The following is a 23,743-nucleotide window of genomic DNA, read 5'->3' on the forward strand; positions in this document are numbered from 1 at the left end:
GATCAGGCCAAAAGCACATCCAGTCCAACACTCTGTGTCACGTAAGAACATAAGAGAAGCCCTGTTGGATCAGGCCAGTGGCCCATCCAGTCCAACACTCTGTGTCACATAAGAACATAAGAGAAGCCATGTTGGATCAGGCCAGTGGCCCATCCAGTCCAACACTCTGTGTCACATAAGAACATAAGAGAAGCCATGTTGGATCAGGCCAATAGCACATCCAGTCCAACACTCTGTGTCACATAAGAACATAAGAGAAGCAATGTTGGATCAGGCTAATGGCCCTTCCAGTCCAACACTCTGTGTCACAAAAGAACATAAGAGAAGCCATATTGGATCAGGACAAAAGCACATCCAGTCCAACACTCTGTGTCACGTAAGAGCATAAGAGAAGCCATATTGGATAAGGCCAATGGCCCATCCAGTTCAACACTCTGTGTCACATAAGAACATAAGAGAAGCTATGTTGGATCAGGCCAATAGCACATCCAGTCCAACACTCTGTGTCACATAAGAACATAAGAGAAGCCATGTTGGATCAGGCCAATGGCCCATCCAGTCCAGCACTCTGTGTCACATAAGAACATAAGAGAAGCCGTGTTGGATCAGGCCAGTGTTCCATCCAGTCCAACACTATGTGTCACATAAGAACATAAGAGAAGCCATGTTAGATCAGGCCAATGGCCCATCCAGTCCAACACTCTGTTTCACATAAGAGAAGCCCTGTTGGATCAGGCCAGTGGCCAATCCAGTCCAACTCTCTGTGTGACATAAGAACAAAAGAGAAGCCCTGTTGGATCAGACCAGTGGCCCATCCAGTCCAACACTCTGTGTCACATAAGAACATAAGAGAAGCCATGTTGGATCAGGCCAATGGCCCATCCAGTCCAACACTCTGTGTCACATAAGAACATAAGAGAAGCCATGTTGGATCAGGCCAATAGCACATCCAGTCCGACACTCTGTGTCACATAAGAACATAAGAGAAGCCATGTTGGATCAGGCCAATGGCCCATCCAGTCCAACACTCTGTGTCACAAAAGAACATAAGGGAAGCCATGTTGGATCAGGCCAAAAGCACATCCAGTCCAACACTCTGTGTCACGTAAGAACATAAGAGAAGCCCTGTTGGATCAGGCCAGTGGCCCATCCAGTCCAACACTCTGTGTCACATAAGAACAAAAGAGAAGCCCTGTTGGATCAGGCCAGTGGCCCATCCAGTCCAACACTCTGTGTCACATAAGAACATAAGAGAAGCCATGTTGGATCAGGCCAATAGCACATCCAGTCCAACACTCTGTGTCACATAGGAACATAAGAGAAGCAATGTTGGATCAGGCTAATGGCCCATCCAGTCCAACACTCTGTGTCACAAAAGAACATAAGAGAAGCCATATTGGATCAGGACAAAAGCACATCCAGTCCAACACTCTGTGTCACGTAAGAGCATAAGAGAAGCCATATTGGATCAGGCCAATGGCCCATCCAGTCCAGCACTCTGTATCACATAAGAACATAAGAGAAGCCATGTTGGATCAGGCCAATGGCCCATCCAGTCCAGCACTCTGTGTCACATAAGAACAAAAGAGAAGCCCTGTTGGATCAGGCCAGTGGCCCATCCAGTCCAACACTCTGTGTCACATAAGAACATAAGAGAAGCCATGTTGGATCAGGCCAATGGCCCATCCAGTCCAACACTCTGTGTCACATAAGAACATAAGAGAAGCCATGTTGGATCAGGCCAATAGCACATCCAGTCCAACACTCTGTGTCACATAAGAACATAAGAGAAGCCATGTTGGATCAGGCCAATGGCCCATCCAGTCCAACACTCTGTGTCACAAAAGAACATAAGGGAAGCCATGTTGGATCAGGCCAAAAGCACATCCAGTCCAACACTCTGTGTCACGTAAGAACATAAGAGAAGCCCTGTTGGATCAGGCCAGTGGCCCATCCAGTCCAACACTCTGTGTCACATAAGAACAAAAGAGAAGCCCTGTTGGATCAGGCCAGTGGCCCATCCAGTCCAACACTCTGTGTCACATAAGAACATAAGAGAAGCCATATTGGATCAGGACAAAAGCACATCCAGTCCAACACTCTGTGTCACGTAAGAGCATAAGAGAAGCCATATTGGATCAGGCCAATGGCCCATCCAGTCCAGCACTCTGTATCACATAAGAACATAAGAGAAGCCATGTTGGATCAGGCCAATGGCCCATCCAGTCCAGCACTCTGTGTCACATAAGAACAAAAGAGAAGCCCTGTTGGATCAGGCCAGTGGCCCATCCAGTCCAACACTCTGTGTCACATAAGAACATAAGAGAAGCCATGTTGGATCAGGCCAATGGCCCATCCAGTCCAACACTCTGTGTCACATAAGAACATAAGAGAAGCCATGTTGGATCAGGCCAATAGCACATCCAGTCCAACACTCTGTGTCACATAAGAACATAAGAGAAGCAATGTTGGATCAGGCTAATGGCCCATCCAGTCCAACACTCTCTGTCACAAAAGAACATAAGAGAAGCCATATTGGATCAGACCAAAAGCACATCCAGTCCAACACTCTGTGTCACGTAAGAACATAAGAAAAGCCATATTGGATCAGGCCAATGGCCCATCCAGTTCAGCACTCTGTGTCACATAAGAACATAAGAGAAGCTATGTTGGATCAGGCCAATAGCACATCCAGTCCAACACTCTGTGTCACATAAGAACATAAGAGAAGCCATATTGGATCAGGCCAATGGCCCATCCAGTCCAGCACTCTGTGTCACATAAGAACATAAGAGAAGCCCTGTTGGATCAGGCCAGTGGCCCATCCAGTCCAACACTCTGTGTCACATAAGAACATAAGAGAAGCCATGTTAGATCAGGCCAATGGCCCATCCAGTCCAACACTCTGTTTCACATAAGAGAAGCCCTGTTGGATCAGGCCAGTGGTCCATCCAGTCCAACTCTCTGTGTCACATAAGAACAAAAGAGAAGCCCTGTTGGATCGGGCCAGTGGCCCATCCAGTCCAACACTCTGTGTCACATAAGAACATAAGAGAAGCCATGTTGGATCAGGCCAATGGCCCATCCAGTCCAACACTCTGTGTCACATAAGAACATAAGAGAAGCCATGTTGGATCAGGCCAATAGCACATCCAGTCCAACACTCTGTGTCACATAAGAACATAAGAGAAGCCATGTTGGATCAGGCCAATGGCCCATCCAGTCCAACACTCTGTGTCACAAAAGAACATAAGGGAAGCCATGTTGGATCAGGCCAAAAGCACATCCAGTCCAACACTCTGTGTCACGTAAGAACATAAGAGAAGCCCTGTTGGATCAGGCCAGTGGCCCATCCAGTCCAACACTCTGTGTCACATAAGAACATAAGAGAAGCCATGTTGGATCAGGCCAGTGGCCCATCCAGTCCAACACTCTGTGTCACATAAGAACATAAGAGAAGCCATGTTGGATCAGGCCAATAGCACATCCAGTCCAACACTCTGTGTCACATAAGAACATAAGAGAAGCAATGTTGGATCAGGCTAATGGCCCTTCCAGTCCAACACTCTGTGTCACAAAAGAACATAAGAGAAGCCATATTGGATCAGGACAAAAGCACATCCAGTCCAACACTCTGTGTCACGTAAGAGCATAAGAGAAGCCATATTGGATCAGGCCAATGGCCCATCCAGTTCAACACTCTGTGTCACATAAGAACATAAGAGAAGCTATGTTGGATCAGGCCAATAGCACATCCAGTCCAACACTCTGTGTCACATAAGAACATAAGAGAAGCCATGTTGGATCAGGCCAATGGCCCATCCAGTCCAGCACTCTGTGTCACATAAGAACATAAGAGAAGCCCTGTTGGATCAGGCCAGTGGCCCATCCAGTCCAACACTCTGTGTCACATAAGAACATAAGAGAAGCCATGTTAGATCAGGCCAATGGCCCATCCAGTCCAACACTCTGTTTCACATAAGAGAAGCCCTGTTGGATCAGGCCAGTGGCCCATCCAGTCCAACTCTCTGTGTCACATAAGAACAAAAGAGAAGCCCTGTTGGATCAGACCAGTGGCCCATCCAGTCCAACACTCTGTGTCACATAAGAACATAAGAGAAGCCATGTTGGATCAGGCCAATGGCCCATCCAGTCCAACACTCTGTGTCACATAAGAACATAAGAGAAGCCATGTTGGATCAGGCCAATAGCACATCCAGTCCAACACTCTGTGTCACATAAGAACATAAGAGAAGCCATGTTGGATCAGGCCAATGGCCCATCCAGTCCAACACTCTGTGTCACAAAAGAACATAAGGGAAGCCATGTTGGATCAGGCCAAAAGCACATCCAGTCCAACACTCTGTGTCACGTAAGAACATAAGAGAAGCCCTGTTGGATCAGGCCAGTGGCCCATCCAGTCCAACACTCTGTGTCACATAAGAACAAAAGAGAAGCCCTGTTGGATCAGGCCAGTGGCCCATCCAGTCCAACACTCTGTGTCACATAAGAACATAAGAGAAGCCATATTGGATCAGGACAAAAGCACATCCAGTCCAACACTCTGTGTCACGTAAGAGCATAAGAGAAGCCATATTGGATCAGGCCAATGGCCCATCCAGTCCAGCACTCTGTATCACATAAGAACATAAGAGAAGCCATGTTGGATCAGGCCAATGGCCCATCCAGTCCAGCACTCTGTGTCACATAAGAACAAAAGAGAAGCCCTGTTGGATCAGGCCAGTGGCCCATCCAGTCCAACACTCTGTGTCACATAAGAACATAAGAGAAGCCATATTGGATCAGGCCAATGGCCCATCCAGTCCAACACTCTGTGTGACATAAGAACATAAGAGAAGCCCTGTTGGATCAGGCCAGTGTCCCATCCAGTCCAACACTCTGTGTCACATAAGAACATAAGAGAAGCCATGTCGGATCAGGCCAGTGGCCCATCCAGTCCAACACTCTGTGTCACATAAGAACATAAGAGAAGCCATGTTGGATCAGGCCAATAGCACATCCAGTCCAACACTCTGTGTCACATAAGAACATAAGAGAAGCAATGTTGGATCAGGCTAATGGCCCATCCAGTCCAACACTCTGTGTCACATAAGAACATAAGAGAAGCCATGTTGGATCAGGCCAATAGCACATCCAGTCCAACACTCTGTGTCACATAAGAACATAAGAGAAGCCATACTGGATCAGGCCAATGGCCCATCCAGTCCAACACTCTGTGTCACATAAGAACATAAGAGAAGCCCTGTTGGATCAGGCCAGTGTCCCATCCAGTCCAACACTCTGTGTCACATAAGAACATAAGAGAAGCCATGTTGGATCAGGCCAGTGGCCCATCCAGTCCAACACTCTGTGTCACATAAGAACATAAGAGAAGCCATGTTGGATCAGGCCAATAGCACATCCAGTCCAACACTCTGTGTCACATAAGAACATAAGAGAAGCCATGTTGGATCAGGCCAATAGCATATCCAGTCCAACACTCTGTGTCACATAAGAACATAAGAGAAGCAATGTTGGATCAGGCTAATGGCCCATCCAGTCCAACACTCTCTGTCACAAAAGAACATAAGAGAAGCCATATTGGATCAGACCAAAAGCACATCCAGTCCAACACTCTGTGTCACGTAAGAACATAAGAAAAGCCATATTGGATCAGGCCAATGGCCCATCCAGTCCAACACTCTGTGTCACATAAGAACATAAGAGAAGCCCTGTTGGATCAGGCCAGTGTCCCATCCAGTCCAACACTCTGTGTCACATAAGAACATAAGAGAAGCCATGTTGGATCAGGCCAGTGGCCCATCCAGTCCAACACTCTGTGTCACATAAGAACATAAGAGAAGCCCTGTTGGATCAGGCCAGTGGCCCATCCAGTCCAACACTCTGTGTCACATAAGAACATAAGAGAAGCCCTGTTGGATTAGGCCAATGGCCCATCCTGTCCAACACTCTGTGTCACATAAGAACATAAGAGAAGCCCTGTTGGATCAGGCCAGTGGCCCATCCAGTCCAACACTCTGTGTCACATAAGAACGTAAGAGAAGCCATGTTGGATCAGGCCAATAGCACATCCAGTCCAACACTCTCTGTCACATAAGAACATAAGAGAAGCAATGTTGGATCAGGCTAATGGCCCATCCAGTCCAACACTCTGTGTCACATAAGAACATAAGAGAAGCCATACTGGATCAGGCCAATGGCCCATCCAGTCCAACACTCTGTGTCACATAAGAACATAAGAGAAGCCCTGTTGGATCAGGCCAGTGTCCCATCCAGTCCAACACTCTGTGTCACATAAGAACATAAGAGAAGCCATGTTGGATCAGGCCAGTGGCCCATCCAGTCCAACACTCTGTGTCACATAAGAACATAAGAGAAGCCATGTTGGATCAGGCCAATAGCACATCCAGTCCAACACTCTGTGTCACATAAGAACATAAGAGAAGCCATGTTGGATCAGGCCAATAGCACATCCAGTCCAACACTCTGTGTCACATAAGAACATAAGAGAAGCAATGTTGGATCAGGCTAATGGCCCATCCAGTCCAACACTCTCTGTCACAAAAGAACATAAGAGAAGCCATATTGGATCAGACCAAAAGCACATCCAGTCCAACACTCTGTGTCACGTAAGAACATAAGAAAAGCCATATTGGATCAGGCCAATGGCCCATCCAGTCCAACACTCTGTGTCACATAAGAACATAAGAGAAGCCCTGTTGGATCAGGCCAGTGTCCCATCCAGTCCAACACTCTGTGTCACATAAGAGCATAAGAGAAGCCATGTTGGATCAGGCCAGTGGCCCATCCAGTCCAACACTCTGTGTCACATAAGAACATAAGAGAAGCCCTGTTGGATCAGGCCAGTGGCCCATCCAGTCCAACACTCTGTGTCACATAAGAACATAAGAGAAGCCCTGTTGGATTAGGCCAATGGCCCATCCTGTCCAACACTCTGTGTCACATAAGAACATAAGAGAAGCCCTGTTGGATCAGGCCAGTGTCCCATCCAGTCCAACACTCTGTGTCACATAAGAACGTAAGAGAAGCCATGTTGGATCAGGCCAATAGCACATCCAGTCCAACACTCTCTGTCACATAAGAACATAAGAGAAGCAATGTTGGATCAGGCTAATGGCCCATCCAGTCCAACACTCTGTGTCACAAAAGAACATAAGAGAAGCCATATTGGATCAGGCCAAAAGCACATCCAGTCCAACACTCTGTGTCACGTAAGAACATAAGGGAAGTCATATTGGATCATGCCAATGGCCCATCCAGTCCAGCACTCTGTGTCACAGAAGAACATAAGAGAAGTCATGTCGGATCAGGCCAATGGCCCATCCAGTCCAACACTCTGAGTCAGATAAGAACATAAGAGAAGCCATGTTGGATCAGGCCAATGGCCCATCCAGTCCAACACTCTGTGTCACATAAGACAAGCCATGTTGGATCAGGCCAATGGCCCATCCAGTCCAATACTCTGTGTCACATAAGAGAAGCCATGTTGGATCAGGCCCATGGCCCATCCAGTCCAATACTCTGTGTCACATAAGAGAAGCCATGTCGGATCAGGCCAATGGCCCATCCAGTCCAACACTCTGTGTCACATAAGAGAAGCCCTGTTGGATCAGGCCAGTGGCCCATCCAGTCCAACACTCTCAGTCACATAAGAACATAAGAGAAGCCATATTGGATCAGGCCAATGGCCCATCCAGTCCAACACTCTGTGTCACATACGAACATAAGAGAAGCAATGTTGGATCAGGCCAATGGCCCATCCAGTCCAACACTCTGTGTCACAAAAGAATATAAGAGAAGTCATATTGGATCAGGCCAAAAGCACATCCAGTCCAATACTCTGTGTCACGTAAGAACATAAGAGAAGCCATATTGGATCAGGCCAATGGCCCATCCAGTCCAGCACTCTGTGTCACATAAGAACATAAGAGAAGCCATGTTGGATCAGGCCAATGGCCCATCCAGTCCAACACTCTGTGTCACATAAAAGAAGCCCTGTTGGATCAGGCCAGTGGCCCATCCAGTCCAACACTCTGAGTCACATAAGAACATAAGAGAAGCCATATTGGATCAGGCCAATGGCCCATCCAGTCCAACACTCTGTGTCACATAAGAACATAAGAGAAGCCATGTTGGATCAGGCCTATGGCCCATCCAGTCCAGCACTCTGTGTCACATAAGAACATAAGAGAAGCCCTGTTGGATCAGGCCAGTGGCCCATCCAGTCCAACACTCTGTTTCACATAAGAACATAAGAGAAGCCATGTTGGATCAGGCCAGTGGCCCATCCAGTCCAACACTCTGTGTCACATAAGAACAAAAGAGAAGCCCTGTTGGATCAGGCCAGTGGCCCATCCAGTCCAACACTCTGTGTCACATAAGAACATAAGAGAAGCCATGTTGGATCAGGCAAATGGCCCATCCAGTCCAACACTCTGTGTCACATAAGAGAAGCCCTGTTGGATCAGGCCAGTGGCCCATCCAGTCCAATACTCTGGGTCTCATAAGAGAATCCATGTTGGATCAGGCCAGTGGCTCCTCCAGGCCAACTCTCTGTGTCACATAAGAACCTAAGAGAAGCCACGTTGGGTCAGGCCAATGGCCCATCCAGTCCAGCACATCTGTGTCACATAAGAACCTAAGAGAAGCCATGTTGGATCAGGCCAATGGCCCATCCAGTCCAACACTCTGTGTCACATAAGAACCTAAGAGAAGCCACATTGGGTCAGGCCAGTGGCCCATCCAGTCCAACACTCTGTGTCACATAAGAACCTAAGGGAAGCCACGTTGGGTCAGGCCAGTGGCCCATCCAGTCCAACACTCTGTGTCACATAAGAACATAAGAGAAGCCATGTTGGATCAGGCCAATGGCCCATCCAGTCCAACACTCTGTGTCACATAGGAGAAGCCATGTTGGATCAGGCCAATGGCCCATCCAGTCCAACACTCTGTGTCACATAAGAACATAAGAGAAGCCCTGTTGGATCAGGCCAGTGGCCCATCCAGTCCAACACTCTGTGTCACATAGGAGAAGCCATGTTGGATCAGGCCAATGGCCCATCCAACAACAACAACAACAACAAAGTTTTATTTGTATCCCGCCCTCCCCACCGGAGCAGGCTTAGGGCAGCTAATAGCACCGTTCAAGTTTTAATTATACAGAGATGATACAGAGATGAATAAAATCACATTCAAACATTATAAACTTTTCAATTAAAATTCTGGTTAAGTCTTTAAAAATTAATTTATATTAAATTGATAAAAGTGCTAATACTATGTTTGTTTTTTATGATGGCCTGGTTACGGGTGCTTTGCAGCTTCACCTCTCTCGGTCCTGGGGAAGTCAACAAGTTTTTCCCGGCTGACCTCAGTGCTCTCTGGGGTTCATATGGGGAGAGACGGTCCCTAAGGTAGGCAGCTCCTCGACCATATAGGGCTTTAAAGGTAATGACCAGCCCTTTGTAACGGACTCGGTATATAACTGGCAGCCAGTGCAGTTCGCGCAGTCCAGGCTGTATGTGCTCCCATTTAGGAAGCCCCAACAACAGTCTAGCCGCTGCATTCTGCACCGGCTGCAGCTTCCAGGTTCGGTACAGAGGCAGCCCCATGTAGAGGGCATTGCAGTAATCCAGTCTCGAGGTGACCGTTGCATGAAGCACCGTTGCCAGATCTTGGCGCTCTATGAAGGGAGCCAACTGCTTTGCCCGCCTTAGATGGAAAAAGGCTGACTTGGCAGTGGCTACAATCTGGGCCTCCATTGATAGTGAAGGCTCCGAGCACTTCCGGGGAGGAAAATGGCGAGCTGAGTTGTCTCTCGTAACGGGAGCAAGCTGAAGGTCTTGTTCGGGGTAGTGGAGGGCAAACCAAAGCCCACTGCCTACCTTTCTCAGTGAGAGAAAGGTCCAAGACTTGCACTAAAAACTTTAGAAGAGATTTACCTTGGCTGAAAAGGAGCTTTGGAGAAGGGTCCTTTGAGGCTTTGAGGAGTCTCAGAAGTTTGCAAAATTATCGTCTGCAAGATCTCTCAGAGCCATGGATTTGGCATAAGCTCGTCACGATCCTAACCTTCTGGGACATTTTTAAACAACTAAAGTCTTGGAAGACCAGTGGAACTTGGATAAACAGAGGAAAAAAGGTACAGAAACTCTTCTTTCACTCCGGAGCTATTTACAGACTAAAGAGACGTTTTAAAGGTGGAAATAAGGGGAAAATATAAAACTTGCAAGTAGAAGAAGGGAAGGGTGAAGTTTGGACTATTTTGACATAAAAGACAGTGTTAAAAACTGCTAAAAATTGAAGAGAAATCATTGTTGTGTCTACTTACGATTTGTGGAATGTAAACAACCATACTGCGCAGGAATAAACTGGAACAGTCCTTTAACTCTACTGAGCAAGACAGGAAGTGCGTCAAGCAATCTATAAGGTTGAAGGTGACAGAGACAGGAAGCAGTAAAGAAAAAAGCCTACTCTACATCATAGAGAAACATCGGCAGCCATTGCTGGGAGGTCCAATTTAAAACATCGTTTTAAAAAGATTTGGGACTTTAAAAAGTGACAGAAACGACAGGGAAAAGGGTAAGAAGATAAGAACTATTGACTACATTATTGGTGGGCTCCTGGGGTGATTTTAAAAGGGGAAAAAAAATCTTTAAAAGGAGAAAAAATCGCGGCCGCCATTTTGGATTTTTTAAAGACTTTTTTGTTAAATATCTTTGCTTTGGGGGCTCAGAAACCAGCGAAATTGGGCTTGCTGGAAAGGGCAAGCCCTGCTCTATTGAACCTGACTGTCAGATTTTAAATTGGTGAGGTCAAAAATTTCGTCATTTTTTTAAAGGGGAAAAATTCTTCAAAAATTTATATCTGGGCCTGGGAAGCTCAGAAGAAAACAGAACAAAGTTTAATTGAGAGAGAAAATTTAGACCTTCTGAACTTGGTAGTCAAATTTGCAAATTGTGCGACGGAAATTTTTGGTATTTTAATTGCATCCCCCTTGCTCTTTGCTTAAATGTCAGAGCCCAGGCAGCCCCGAACAAGAGCCCTTTCATTAGATAAAATGCAAGACCAAATGGAGGCTATGGAAGCCAGGATTATGAAAGGAGTTAAGAAAATGATGGAAGAGTTGAAGGAAGAACTTACTACAGTGATTAAAAAAGAAGTGGATGACCTCAAAAACCAAATTGGGAAAATAGACAAGAAAGTACAGGAGGTGGAGGAGAAAGTTAAAACACATGATACCACCTTGCTGAAAGTACAAGAAAAAGTGACGATTCACGACTGCAAATTAATGGAAAATCAGCTACGTTTGAGAGGAGTACCTGAGGAAGAGAAGGATGATTTGAAAGGATATATAACAAACATAATCGCAGAATTCTTAGAAGAAGACCCTGATAAGACTAAAAGCATGTATGATCACATCTATAGAGTCAACTCGCTATATGCCAAAAAAAATAACTTACCAAGAGATGTGGTTGTAAGATTCATGACAAAGGAAATGGTGGGAAGGATTATGAAGAGAAACTTTGAACAATCATTGATAGTAAGAGGTAGCAGAGTGAGAATTATGAAGGAGCTACCGAAAGAAGTGATAAATGACAGGAGAACATATAAAAAGTTGACAGAAAAATTGAAAGACAATGGCACAAGGTATAGATGGATAATCCCCGAGGGTGTGAGCTTTGAACTTCAGGGGAAGAGAGTCACGATCACAAATACCCGAGAACTGAGGAGATTTTTTGAAGAAAATAAAGAATTTGCACCATGATGGATTACAAACTATTGTCTTGGAATGTTAATGGACTAAATTCACCACAAAAAAGAAGGGCAACCTTTCATTGGATTAAAAAGCAAAATTGCAATATAATTTGTTTGCAAGAAGTCCACATTAAACAAAAGGATTATAAATTTTTATGGAACAAACAATTGGGAAGGGAATTTTTTTCGTTAGCTGACCAGAAAAAAAGGGGAGTAGTTTTTTATATTAAACAAGACCTGGAGCCAAAATTGGTATTTAAAGATAAGGATGGAAGATTTGTAGCAGTGGAAATAACATCAAATGGGAAAAAAACGCTGTTATTGGGACTATATGCACCTAATGGTGCAAAAGATGTTTTTTTTTAAGACATTACACAACAACTAGATGAGTTGACCTACGATCAAATACTCTTAATGGGAGATTTTAATGGAACAGTTGAGAACTCATTGGATAGATCCGGAGGGAAAAAAAATAGTGGAAAAGAAGGAAAATTGCCAAAGTCTTTTTTTGAATTAGTAAAACAGGAAAATTTGGAGGACATATGGAGAAAGTTTAACCCTGAAGTGCGGGACTATACTTTTTTTTCTGCAAGACATAAGACATTTTCTAGAATTGACATGCTATGGGGAACCAGAGATTTAGGCCTCATAACAAGAAAGATAGAGATTTTGCCTAAAATTGGCACTGACCATAACCCAATAATGTGGATTACAAAACTGTCCAAAAGATTGAGAAGATGGAGATTGAATGAAGACTTGCTACAGAACAAAGAAACAGTGACTTTCCTAGGGAAAGAAACTAAAGAATTTTTCCAAGTGAATGATAAAGAAGATATCGATTTTCAGACGGTCTGGGATGCTTATAAAGCAGTAATGAGAGGGTTGCTGATTACTTTGAACAATAAAGATAAAAGGGAAAAAGAAAAACAACTACTGGATATTCAAAATGAAATAAAGAAAAAAGAAGGAGAGCTGAGGAAAAGACCAGGGAAAAAGAAAATTTTAAGGGAAATTTCAATATTGCAAACTCAACTAAGACATTTATTAAACAAAGAAGTAGAATGGAACTTGAAAAGGCTCCAGCAAAAATCGTTTGAAGGAGCAAATAAGACGGGGAAATACTTGGCGTGGCAGCTGAAAAAAAAGAGGGAAAATAAAATAATTAATAGAATTGTGATAGATGAAAGAGACGTAGTTACTCAAGAGGGAATAAAAAGAGAATTTTTTAAGTATTATGCCAAGCTGTTTAAAGGTGCTGAAGTAAAGAGAAAAAAGATAGATGAATATCTACAGAAAATAAAAATTGAGCCATTAACTGAGAATATGAGAAAAATTTTGAATGACCCAATTGAAAAAATAGAAATTGAGGCAGCAATCAACGTGATGAAAAATGATAAAGCTCCCGGGCCAGACGGTTATACAGCCAAGTATTTTAAAATGTTTAAAGATGAATTAATACCAAAATTACAGAAGCTGATGAATGCAATAAGAGTCAAAGGGAAGGTACCAAATACATGGAAAGAAGCTGTTATTTCTTTGATACCTAAAGAAGAAAGAGATGTTACAAATGTGAAAAATTACAGACCAATTTCACTTTTGAACAATGATTATAAAATATTTACAAGAATTCTGGCAGAACGTCTTAAGCAATATTTGATAAATTTTATAAAAGAGGACCAAGCCGGTTTTCTTCCCAAAAGACAAATAAGAGACAATATTAGAACTGTTGTAAATATTGTAGAATATTATGAAAGACATCCAGAAAAGGAAGTAGCGCTATTCTTTGCGGATGCAGAAAAAGCATTTGACAATTTAAATTGGGACTTTATGTTTGCAGTGATGGAAAAAATGGAGCTTGGAGAAAGTTTTATAAGAATGATAAAGGCAATATATTCTGAACAAAGTGCAAGGCTGTGCATCAACGCAGATCTTACAGATGAAATGAAAATTAGTAAAGGTACCAGACAAGGCTGCCCGCTTTCGCCATTGCTGTTTATAATGACTCTTGAAATTTTACTAATGCAGATTCAAGAAGAAAAAGATTTAGAAGGACTACAAATAAAAGGATTTACCTATAAATACAGAGCATTTGCAGATGATATAATGTTTATAAATGAAAATCCTTTACAAGTTACACCTTTGTTGTTAATGAGAATACAAGAGTTTGGGGAGTTGGCGGGACTTTATATAAACAAAGAAAAATCAAAAATCTTATGTAAGAATATGCAGAAAAATAGACAACAAGAACTACAAAGACTAACGGGTTGTGAAGTTACCTCTAAGGTAAAATACCTAGGGGTAGAGATAACAATGAAAAATATTGATTTGTTTAAGAACAATTATGAAAAGCTATGGCGTAAAATAGAAGAAGATATGCTAAAGTGGAACAAGCTCAATTTGTCACTGTTGGGTAGAATAGCTGCAGTAAAAATGAATATTTTACCAAGGATTATGTATCTGTTTCAAACCATCCCCATTGTGAAAGATGCTAAGCAATTTGATAAATGGCGAAGAAAAATTTCGGAATTCGTGTGGGCCGGGAGGAAACCTAGAATTAAAATGAAAGTCCTGATAGATGCGAAAGAGAGAGGTGGATTCCAATTACCAGATTTGAAACTGTATCATGAAGCAATTTGTTTAGTATGGTTAAAAGAATGGATAACGTTATTAAATAAAAAACTTCTAATGTTAGAAGGCCATGGAAAAAAATTCGGCTGGCATGCATATTTGTACTATGGAAAAAAGAAGATGGACGGTCTTTTCTCTCACCATTATATAAGGAGTAGCTTATTAAATGTGTGGATAAAGTACAAGAAATATGGTGATGAGAGGAGACCTTTATGGATAGTGCCGGCTGAAGTGATAAAGTTAACGGCCAAAACAGTCAAGGAAAAACAACTATCATACAACCAGTTACTAAAAATACAAAGCGGGAAAATAGAATTGAAAACTGCAGAAGAACTAAACTATAAATATGATTGGTTTCAAATGCAACAAATAAAAAGTTTGATGGAGAATGATATCAAAGCTGAAGGAATAAGGAAAGAACAAACAGAAATGGAAAGAGTTCTGCTTGGAGATAATGAGAAATTAATTTCAAAAGTGTACAAATTACTTTTACAATGGGCTACAGAAGATGAAGTAGTGAAATCTCAAATGATAAAATGGGCAATTAATGTAAATAAAGAAATAAAGATGGAATCTTGGGAATATCTGTGGAAAAATTCCATGAAACTCGCAACATGTCATAGTATTAAAGAGAACTGTTTTAAGATGATGTATAGATGGTATATGACTCCAAAAAAATTAGCAAAGATGAACAATAAGATGCCAGATAGGTGCTGGAAATGTAAAAAGCATGAAGGTTCTTTCTACCATATGTGGTGGACTTGTGAAAGAGCTAAAATGTTTTGGCAAATGATTCAACAAGAGATATCTAAGATCCTGGGATATGAATTCAATAAAGAGGCAGAGACTTTTCTGCTGGGATTACAAATGGAAAAATTTCCAAAAGAAGATAGAACATTAATATGGTACTTGCTCTCAGCTGCTAGGACATTGTATGCGCAGTTGTGGAAGCAAGAAAAAATACCAGAAAAATGGGACTGGATTATGAAAGTTATGTCATGGAGTGAAATGGACAAATTAACAAGAAAATTAAGAGACTGTGATTTAGAACTTTTTAACCAAGAGTGGAAGAAATTCAGAAGATATGTAGAGAAAGAGTGGAAAATAAAAGGACATTGGACAATTTTTGAGGATTAAGATTTTTAAGATAACAATACAATTCTTGAAGGGGGTTCTTCTTCCCTATGTTTCTTTTTTGTTTCGTTTTTTTTCTTGATAGTTAAGGGTACCTTTAATATCTGTTTTTTTAAAGAAAATAACACTGGCGGGGGTCAAGTAATTGGGGGAGGGGTGGGAGAAAGTAAGATGTGGGGTAGAATGATGGTCTTTTTCTTAATATATATTAAGCTTTTTATAAGTTGTAGTTATAGTTCTACTACCATATGTTACTAATAAAATTGTTTATTCGATAGTGAAGGCTCCAGTAAAACTCCCAGGCTCTTAACCCGTCGAAGACCGGGAGAGGTATTTCCCCTTCCCGAGCGCCCCGACCCAGACAAAGGACTTCTGTCTTCGCTGGATTCAATTTCAGCCCGCTCCTCCTCAACCAAGTTTCCATATCCTGCATGGCCCGGTCTAAATTCTCTGGGACGCAGTCAGGCCGGCTGTCCATCAGCAGGTAGAGTTGGGTGTCATCTGCATATTGATGGCACCCAAGTCCATGTCTCCTGGCAATCTGGGCAAGGGGGCGCATATAGATTTAAATAGCATTGGTGGGAGAACTGCCCCCTGAGGCACTCCACAATCCAGTGTGCGCCTCTGGGACCGCTCGCCCCCAATTGCCACCCTTTGTCCCCACCTTTTGTCCCCGAAGCCATGTTGGATCTGGTCAGTGGCCCATCCAGTCACACAGTGGCCAAAAATTTTATATATATATATATATATATATATATATATATATATATATATATATATATATACATACATACACACACACACACACACACACACACACACATATATATACACACACTGTGGCTAATAGCCGCTGATGGACCTCTGCTCCATATATTTATCCAACCCCCTCCTGAAGCTGGTTATGCTTGTAGCCGCCACCACCTCCTGTGGCAGTGAATTCCACATGTTAATCACCCTTTGGGTGAAGAAGGACTTCCTTTTATCCATTTTATTCAATAAAGCAACTTTTGATTCAATAACAAAAGCTTGATTATTGAGAAATATCGCTGCTTGACACCACCACCCGTTGTATTTCCCCCCATAATGGGTTATTACTGAATCCCAGCTAGTATAAGGGGGTTCATCATTTCCAGATCACAGTCAGAGCAAATGTTCGTAATATCGTCCAGGGAAAACGTATGTTAAAAAGGCTGGCAACAGAGAAATGAGGATCTGGCCCCTTCTGGAGTCTTTCTGAGGGCCTCTCATCCCACCTTCACCTCAGTCCAGGACCCCTTCTCTAGCTTGGGTGATAACTACACCACCGGCCACCGTTGCCTCTGGTCAAGTAACGCGACAGGGAGTCAAAACGGCATATTGCTGTTCAGTGTTTTGATTCATGCCTCATCACAATGGCGGAATTCACACCTTTCGCGCCTATAAAAGGTCCTTACCCAGAGAGGCCACGTTCCCATAGTTCTCCAGCATGACTTCCCTGTACAGAGCTCTTTGGTCCGGATCCAGCAGGGCCCACTCTGCCTCCGTGAAAGGGACGGACACCTCCTCAAAGGAAAAGGGACCCTGGAAGAAAAAGCAGATTCCCTCCTCATCAGAGGTCAGGCCAGGCAGAGATTGCACACTGGAAGGGAGTATCTGGGAAGGTACGGAAAGTAAGGCTTGGGGGAATGGTATGCAGACCCTCTCTTACCCAGAAACCTTCTAGAAACTGAAGGAGCAAAAGTTCCCCTGAGAAAGGAGGAGGGGCCCAGGTTGTCCTCTGCACATCTCATCTCTCCTACCTGGATTGGAGGTGCAGCAGCCGTTTCCACCCCTTTGAAAAGACGACGGCTCAACAGCATCTCTCCACTGCCTGTTCCTGAGACAAAGGAGGAATGAGGAGCGTTTTCTGAGACTTGCTATTCCATTGGCTTGTTTGAACCTTGCTTCGTGCACCCCCTTCCCAGGGATGTGAAACCTGGCCCTCTGTTTTTTTTTTTTAGGATTACCATGGAAACAAATTTTATTTATTACAAAACAATTTACATATAGGGACAACATACACAATAAAATATACACACCTACACATCAATATCTACTAACTAACATAAAACATTTAATCGAGCTATCATTTTTTCATATCATTTCATACCCTAATTGTTTAGCCCATAAATACATCAGATTCCAGGTCTCTTTACATTCTTTCACATTTCCTCCTTTCAGTCTACACGTTAACATATCCATTTCTGCTGCTTCCATTAATTTAGACAAAAATTCGTTTTTGCTTGGCGTTTGTGGCTTTTTCCAGTATTTAGCATACAGTACCCTCGCTATAGTAATAATATGCAGTAACAGCCTTTTCATTTTTTTTGGGTAATGTGATTTGACAAATATTTAGTAAATATAGTTCTGGTACATAAGGAATTCTCGTTTTTAACCTGGCCTTCTGTTCACTCACCGCATTTTTAATTAAGAAAAGAGCTGTGTTTCTCAAAAGCTGATGTTACAATAAAATCTGTTAGTCTTAACGGTGCTACTGGACTCTTTTCAAATTTTGAAATATTTTATACTAAATTCTGGGACCTGAAAGCCTCAAGCATTACAAAGGCTGCTGATGTATTTCGGAGGGGGTGGAAATGACGATGCGCGACACATCACTGTTACGTTGGCCCACAAGTGACTTGAGCGCATCTAGAGACTCAAAGCCAGAAGAAGAGACTGGATTTATACCCCGCCCTTCACTCAGGGTCTCAGAGTGGCTTACAATCTCATTCCCTTCCACTCCCCACAACAGGCACCTGTGGGGTAGGAGGGGCTGAGAGAGCTCTGACAGAAACCACTCTTGAGAGAACAGCTCTAAGAGAACTCGACTGACCCAAAGTCACTCCGCAGCTGCATGAGGAGGAGTGGGGAATCAGACTACGTCTCCCAGATTAGAGTCCACGCTCTTAACCACACTACACTGGCTAATACAAATAAGTTTTCAGAGTGTGCCTTCACAAACATGTTTTCAGCCAGATGCGACATCTGGAACATTTCAAGGACATTTGCACCTGCTGGAATGGCCTTGAGTCAGCTATAGCTCTGGCAAAGGTTGTCCTTGAAAGCTCAGCTGCCGTGAGAGCCCTCTCAGCCCCACCCACCTCACAGGGTGTCTGTTTTGGCAGAGGAAGATAAAGGAGATTATAGGCCACTTTGAGCGTCTGCCTTGAAAGGGCAGCTTTTGGGAGAGCTCTCTCAGCCCCACCCACCTCACAGGGTGTCTGTTGTGGGGGAGGAAGGGAAAGGAGATTGTAGGCCGCTCTGAGACTCTGTGCTTGAATGCGCAGCTGCTGGGAGAGCCCTCTCAGCCCCACCCACCTCACAGGGTGTCTGTTGTGGGGGAGAAAGGTAAAGGAGATTGTGAGCCGCTCTGAGACTCTTCGGAGTGGAGGGCGGGATATAAATCCAATATCTTCTTCATCTTCTTCTTCTTCTGACCTCTGCTTTTGCCTAGCAACTGTCTCTTTGTCACTGTTGGAACCTACTTCTGCCTGGTCTCAGAGAGAGTCAAGGTCACAGGTGTGTCTGCTGATGTGTGCACCTGCGAAAGGGGCGTGGGAACGGGTTTTGGCGGGAGGCATGGCTTCCTTGCGCCTTTGTATTCAAGCGGGTAACGGCTAGGGGAGAAAGGTATAAGACAAGGTGAGTGTCCACCGTTATTAGTTTTCACAAGAATCGTCTTGCCTTGAGAATGTCAGTATATCAATAAAAGCCATATCACCTAATGACGAGTATTAGTAACTGAACGACCACGTTTTGACTCTGTGCTGTGTGGGAAAACATTTAAATCCCACCCCCGAACTCTCTAGGCAACAAATTCATGGGGTGCCCCAATGGTATATAGCAGGGGTGGCCAATGGTAGCTCTCCAGATGTTTTTTTTGCCTACAACTCCCAGCAGCCCCAGCCAGCATGGCCAATGGCTGGGGCTGATGGGAGTTGTAAGAAAAAACTTCTGGAGAGCTACCGTTGGCCACCCCTGGTATATAGGCACAAAAGCCCCTTACCACAGGGGAGGGCATCTTGGACACGCTCCACAGCCTGCGCCCTCTGCCCTTGCTCCAAGGAAGCTCCTTCTGCCTCAGGGAACGTAGCTTCTTTCTTCCTGGATGAGGCCCACATCTGAAAAAGCAGCCAGGGAGGGGAGGGGTAAGAGATTGGATGGAAAAGAGGCCCAAGGAATGGATCCTGCCCCACTCCCAGACTCTGCACCCTTCCATCAGGAGACCTGGAGAGTTACTTGCAGCGATCAGAAATCCTCTAGAAGAAAATCTGGCAGGGAACCTTTAGAAGAAGGCCAGATATCATCGCTTGAATTGGACGTTTTGGAGGCAACCTCCTCACCTGTTCTGCCTGCCTCTTCTCCTCTGCCTGACTCAGGAGGAAACCTTCGGCCAGGGCCACCGCCTGGGAACTGGTCTCCGGCCCACATCCTCTGACCCAGCTCTGCATTTCCTGGGGCAGGAGAGTCAGGAACTGCTCCAGGATCACCAGGTCCAGGATCTGCTTCTTGGTGTGCCTCTCTGGCTTCAGCCACCGGTTGCAAAGTCCATGGAGCTGGCTGCAAACCTCTCGGGGCCCATCGGCCTCATGGTAACGGAACTGCTGGAAGCATCGGCTGCACGCATCTGAGGTCACGGTGTCCTTAGCCAGGGTCTCTGGCCCAGCCCTTTCCCGGAATTCAACCCCACTCCCAGCTTGGAGGAGAAAGGGGCTTTTCCTTGCTCTCTTGCCAGTCCCAGGTCTTTCTGGATCCTGCTCTTCCATCTCCTGCTCCGTCTGTGGAGTCACCTCCATCTGTGGAAAGATGCCTTCGTTCACTTGTCTCTGAAGAGAGGCTTCTCTCTGGGGAAAAGGAGAGACACAGACAGGAACAAGTCACAAGGAAAATGGAGACTGGAGATACACCACCCGAAATCACAAACCTACATACGCTCAGGGGACACCTGAGAATTGCCCTGGCCGATCAGAACAAAAGAGTTCCTTGTGGTTTGTAGATCGGGTTTAATTTTATTCTGCTGTATCACATGCCAAGGGATTTTAGATGTGCCACCTTGTGTTTTGGGGGGAAGTTAAGAGTCTCTGTGGGCTTCTTAGAGATGTTACAAGCTGAGCCTCTCATTCCTTTGGCTCCGTCTGTCGTGGGGCCTAATTCCTGTGGGAAACCAGAAGCACCAGAGGGACTGGTGACCCCTTTACTATCTCAAGCATCTCTTCAAAAGGCTGGAAGTGTAAGGTGAGAACTCTGTCCCAGCACCCATGAAGGGGGGGGGGACCCAACTCACCCTGGCAGAAGGACCCTTAGAATCATAGAGTTGGAAGGCACCTCCAGGCTCATCTAGTCCAACCCCCTGCGCAATGCAGGAAACTTACAAAAACCTCCCCCTGAATTCACAGGATCTTCATTGCTGTCAGATGGCCATCCAGGCTCTGTTAAGAAACCTCCAAGGAAGGAGAACCCACCACCTCCCGAAGAATCCTAGAGTTGGAAGGCACCTCCAGGGTCATCCAGTCCAACCCCCTGCACAATGCAGGAAACTCACAAACACCTCCCCCTAAATTCACAGGATCTTCATTGCTGTCAGATGGCCATCCAGCCTCTGTTGAGAAACCTCCAAGGAAGGAGAGCCCACCACCTCCCAAGGAGGAAGCCTGTTGCACTGAGGAATCGCTCTAACGGTCAGGAAGTTCTTTCCCAGAGTCCAGCCTGTATGGGAACCAGCCTAAGCCCAGCCCTTGAACTATCCGGGGGGCTACCAAGTGTGCCAGGAGATATGCCCAACCAAAGTTGCACCGGTGCCCTGCTGGTTTAGGGCAACTGTAAATCTGACCCTGGCACAGACTGGGATTGCCAAAGCAGCCCCTTTAGGCCCTCAAAGCGGCCTCCGTCGTCTGGAGACCACTTGGAATTCTAGGCAATCTCCAGCCCCTCCCTGGACATTGGAAACCCCAAATCAGGGAGATGGGAAGAAGCAGTCAAAATTCCTGGCATTCTGGCCACCCAACCGGCACGAAGGAGCCATCTCATTTCACCCCACCCGGTCTCCTAACCATCAAAAAGCGAGTTTTGGGTTCTTGCTGGCTTCCCCTTTAGCAAGACCTGAAACCACAAGGTCTCCGGGGAGAATATGGCTGTATTGGGGAGGGGGGGGAGGACTCTGTGGCCCTTCCTCATCTGAGGTCCCTCCCTGGCCTCAAACAGAGAGCCAGTTTGGTGTAGTTGTAGGGACTCTTGTCTGGGAGATCCGGGTTTGATTCCCCATTCCTCCACTTGCAGCTGCTGGAATGGCCTTGGGTCAGCCAGAGCCCTCTTATCTGAAGGGGGGCTGGGAAGGAAGAAGAAGGAGGGCTGGGAAGGCGTGCAATTGTTTCCAGAAGGTAGGACCAGAACCAATGGGTTCAAATTCAATCAGAGCGATTCCTCAGTGGAACAGGCTTCCTCGGGAGGTGGTGGGCTCTCCTTCCTTGGAGGTTTCTCAACAGAGGCTAGATGGCCATCTGACAGCAATGAAGATCCTGTGAATTTAGGGGGAGGTGTTTGTGAGTTTCCTGCATTGTGCAGGGGGTTGGACTAGATGACCCTGGAGGTCCTTTCCAACCCCCCCTTCTGAGTGCCTATTGCAACCTTGCACGGCCCCCCTCCCCTACCCCCCCTGCTGCCCCAGGGACACCGCCCTCCATTTGCAGCTGAGCGGATGCAATCCAGCGGTTGGGGGCAGAGGGCGGAGGGGGCGGGGAAGGAACGGGGGGGGGGCAATCGGGGACCAGGATGCCCCTCCCTGGCCGACCCCCCCCCCCTCGCTCCGCTCACCTGTCCTCCTCCTCCTGGTGCAGAGGCCGAATCCTGCTCCCAGCCCGGGGAAACGTGGAGGGAGAGGGGCGCTGCAGGACACGGTTCCCCCTCCCAGTTCCTCCCCCCTCCCCTGGAGAAGGCGGGGTTGACCACCCTGGGGTTGAAAGGCCTGCTGGGAAATGTAGTTCCCTGCAACACACACACACACACACCCCCTCCAGCGACAGGAGGGAGAAGAAGGGGAGGGTTGGGGGGAACTTGCTTTCTTCCCTTTTCGTGGGCTTGTGGGGGGAGGTGTCAAATGGAATCATAGAATCTTAGGGTCATCTCGTCCAACCCCTGCACAATGCAGGAAACTCACAAGCACCTCCCCCTAAATCCACAGGATCTTCATCGCTGTCAGATGGCCATCTAGGCTCTGTTGAGAAACCTCCAAGGAAGGAGAGCCCACCACCTCCTGAAGAATCCTAGACTTGGAAGGGACCTCCAGGGTCATCTAGTCCAACCCCCTGCACAATGCAGGAAACTCACAAGCACCTCCCCCTAAATCCACAGGATCTTCATCGCTGTCAGATGGCCATCTAGGCTCTGTTGAGAAACCTCCAAGGAAGGAGAGCCCACCACCTCCCGAAGAATCCTAGACTTGGAAGGGACCTCCAGGGTCATCTAGTCCAACCCCCTGCACAATGCAGGAAACTCACAAACACCTCCCCCTAAATCCACAGGATCTTCATCGCTGTCAGATGGCCATCTAGGCTCTGTTGAGAAACCTCCAAGGAAGGAGAGCCCACCACCTCCCGAAGAATCCTAGACTTGGAAGGGACCTCCAGGGTCATCTAGTCCAACCCCCTTCGCAATGCAGGAAATCCACATATACCTACCCCAAATTCACAGGATCTTCATTGCTGTCAGGTGGCCATCTAGCCTCTGTTGAGAAACCTCCAAGGAAGGAGAGCCCACCACCTCCCGAAGAATCATAGACTTGGAAGGGACCTCAAGGGTCTTCTAGTCCAACCCCCTTCACAATGCAGGAAATCCACATATACCTACCCCAAATTCACAGGATCTTCATCACTGTCAGATGGCCATGTAGATTCTGTTTCTAAACCTCCAAGGAAGAAGAGCCCACCACCTCCCGAAGAATCATAGACTTGGAAGGGACCTCCAGGGTCATCTAGTCCAACCCCCTTCACAATGCAGGAAACCCACAAATACCTACCCCAAATCCACAGGATCTTCATTGCTGTCAGATGGCCACCTTGCCTCTGCTTAAAAACCTCCAAGGAAGGAGAGCCCACCACCTCCCGAGGAAGCCTGTTCCACTGAGGAATCGCTCTAACGGTCAGGAAGTTCTTCCTAATGTTGAGCCAGAAAT

General features: G+C 45.7%; 2 protein-coding genes across 2 annotated transcripts in view; both read right to left on the reverse strand.

The window, feature by feature from the left end:
- LOC132571595 (zinc finger protein OZF-like) overlaps positions 1 to 23,743 on the reverse strand; it is a 388,663-nt gene that overhangs the window by 67,190 nt on the left and 297,730 nt on the right. The gene's annotated exons all lie outside the window — the stretch shown is intronic.
- The window catches only part of LOC132570911 (zinc finger protein 420-like), a gene marked incomplete at its 3' end in the record, with an annotated part of 56,761 nt that overhangs the window by 12,317 nt on the left and 20,701 nt on the right, over positions 1 to 23,743 (reverse strand). The window contains exon 5 of the mRNA XM_060237548.1: positions 16,980 to 17,118. Within this exon, the coding sequence (XP_060093531.1) occupies positions 16,980 to 17,118 (139 nt within the window). The remainder of the gene's footprint in view (positions 1 to 16,979; positions 17,119 to 23,743) is intronic.

Source organism: Heteronotia binoei, chromosome 5 (genome assembly GCF_032191835.1).
Source record: "Heteronotia binoei isolate CCM8104 ecotype False Entrance Well chromosome 5, APGP_CSIRO_Hbin_v1, whole genome shotgun sequence".
In the NCBI taxonomy this organism is placed as follows: domain Eukaryota; kingdom Metazoa; phylum Chordata; class Lepidosauria; order Squamata; family Gekkonidae; genus Heteronotia; species Heteronotia binoei.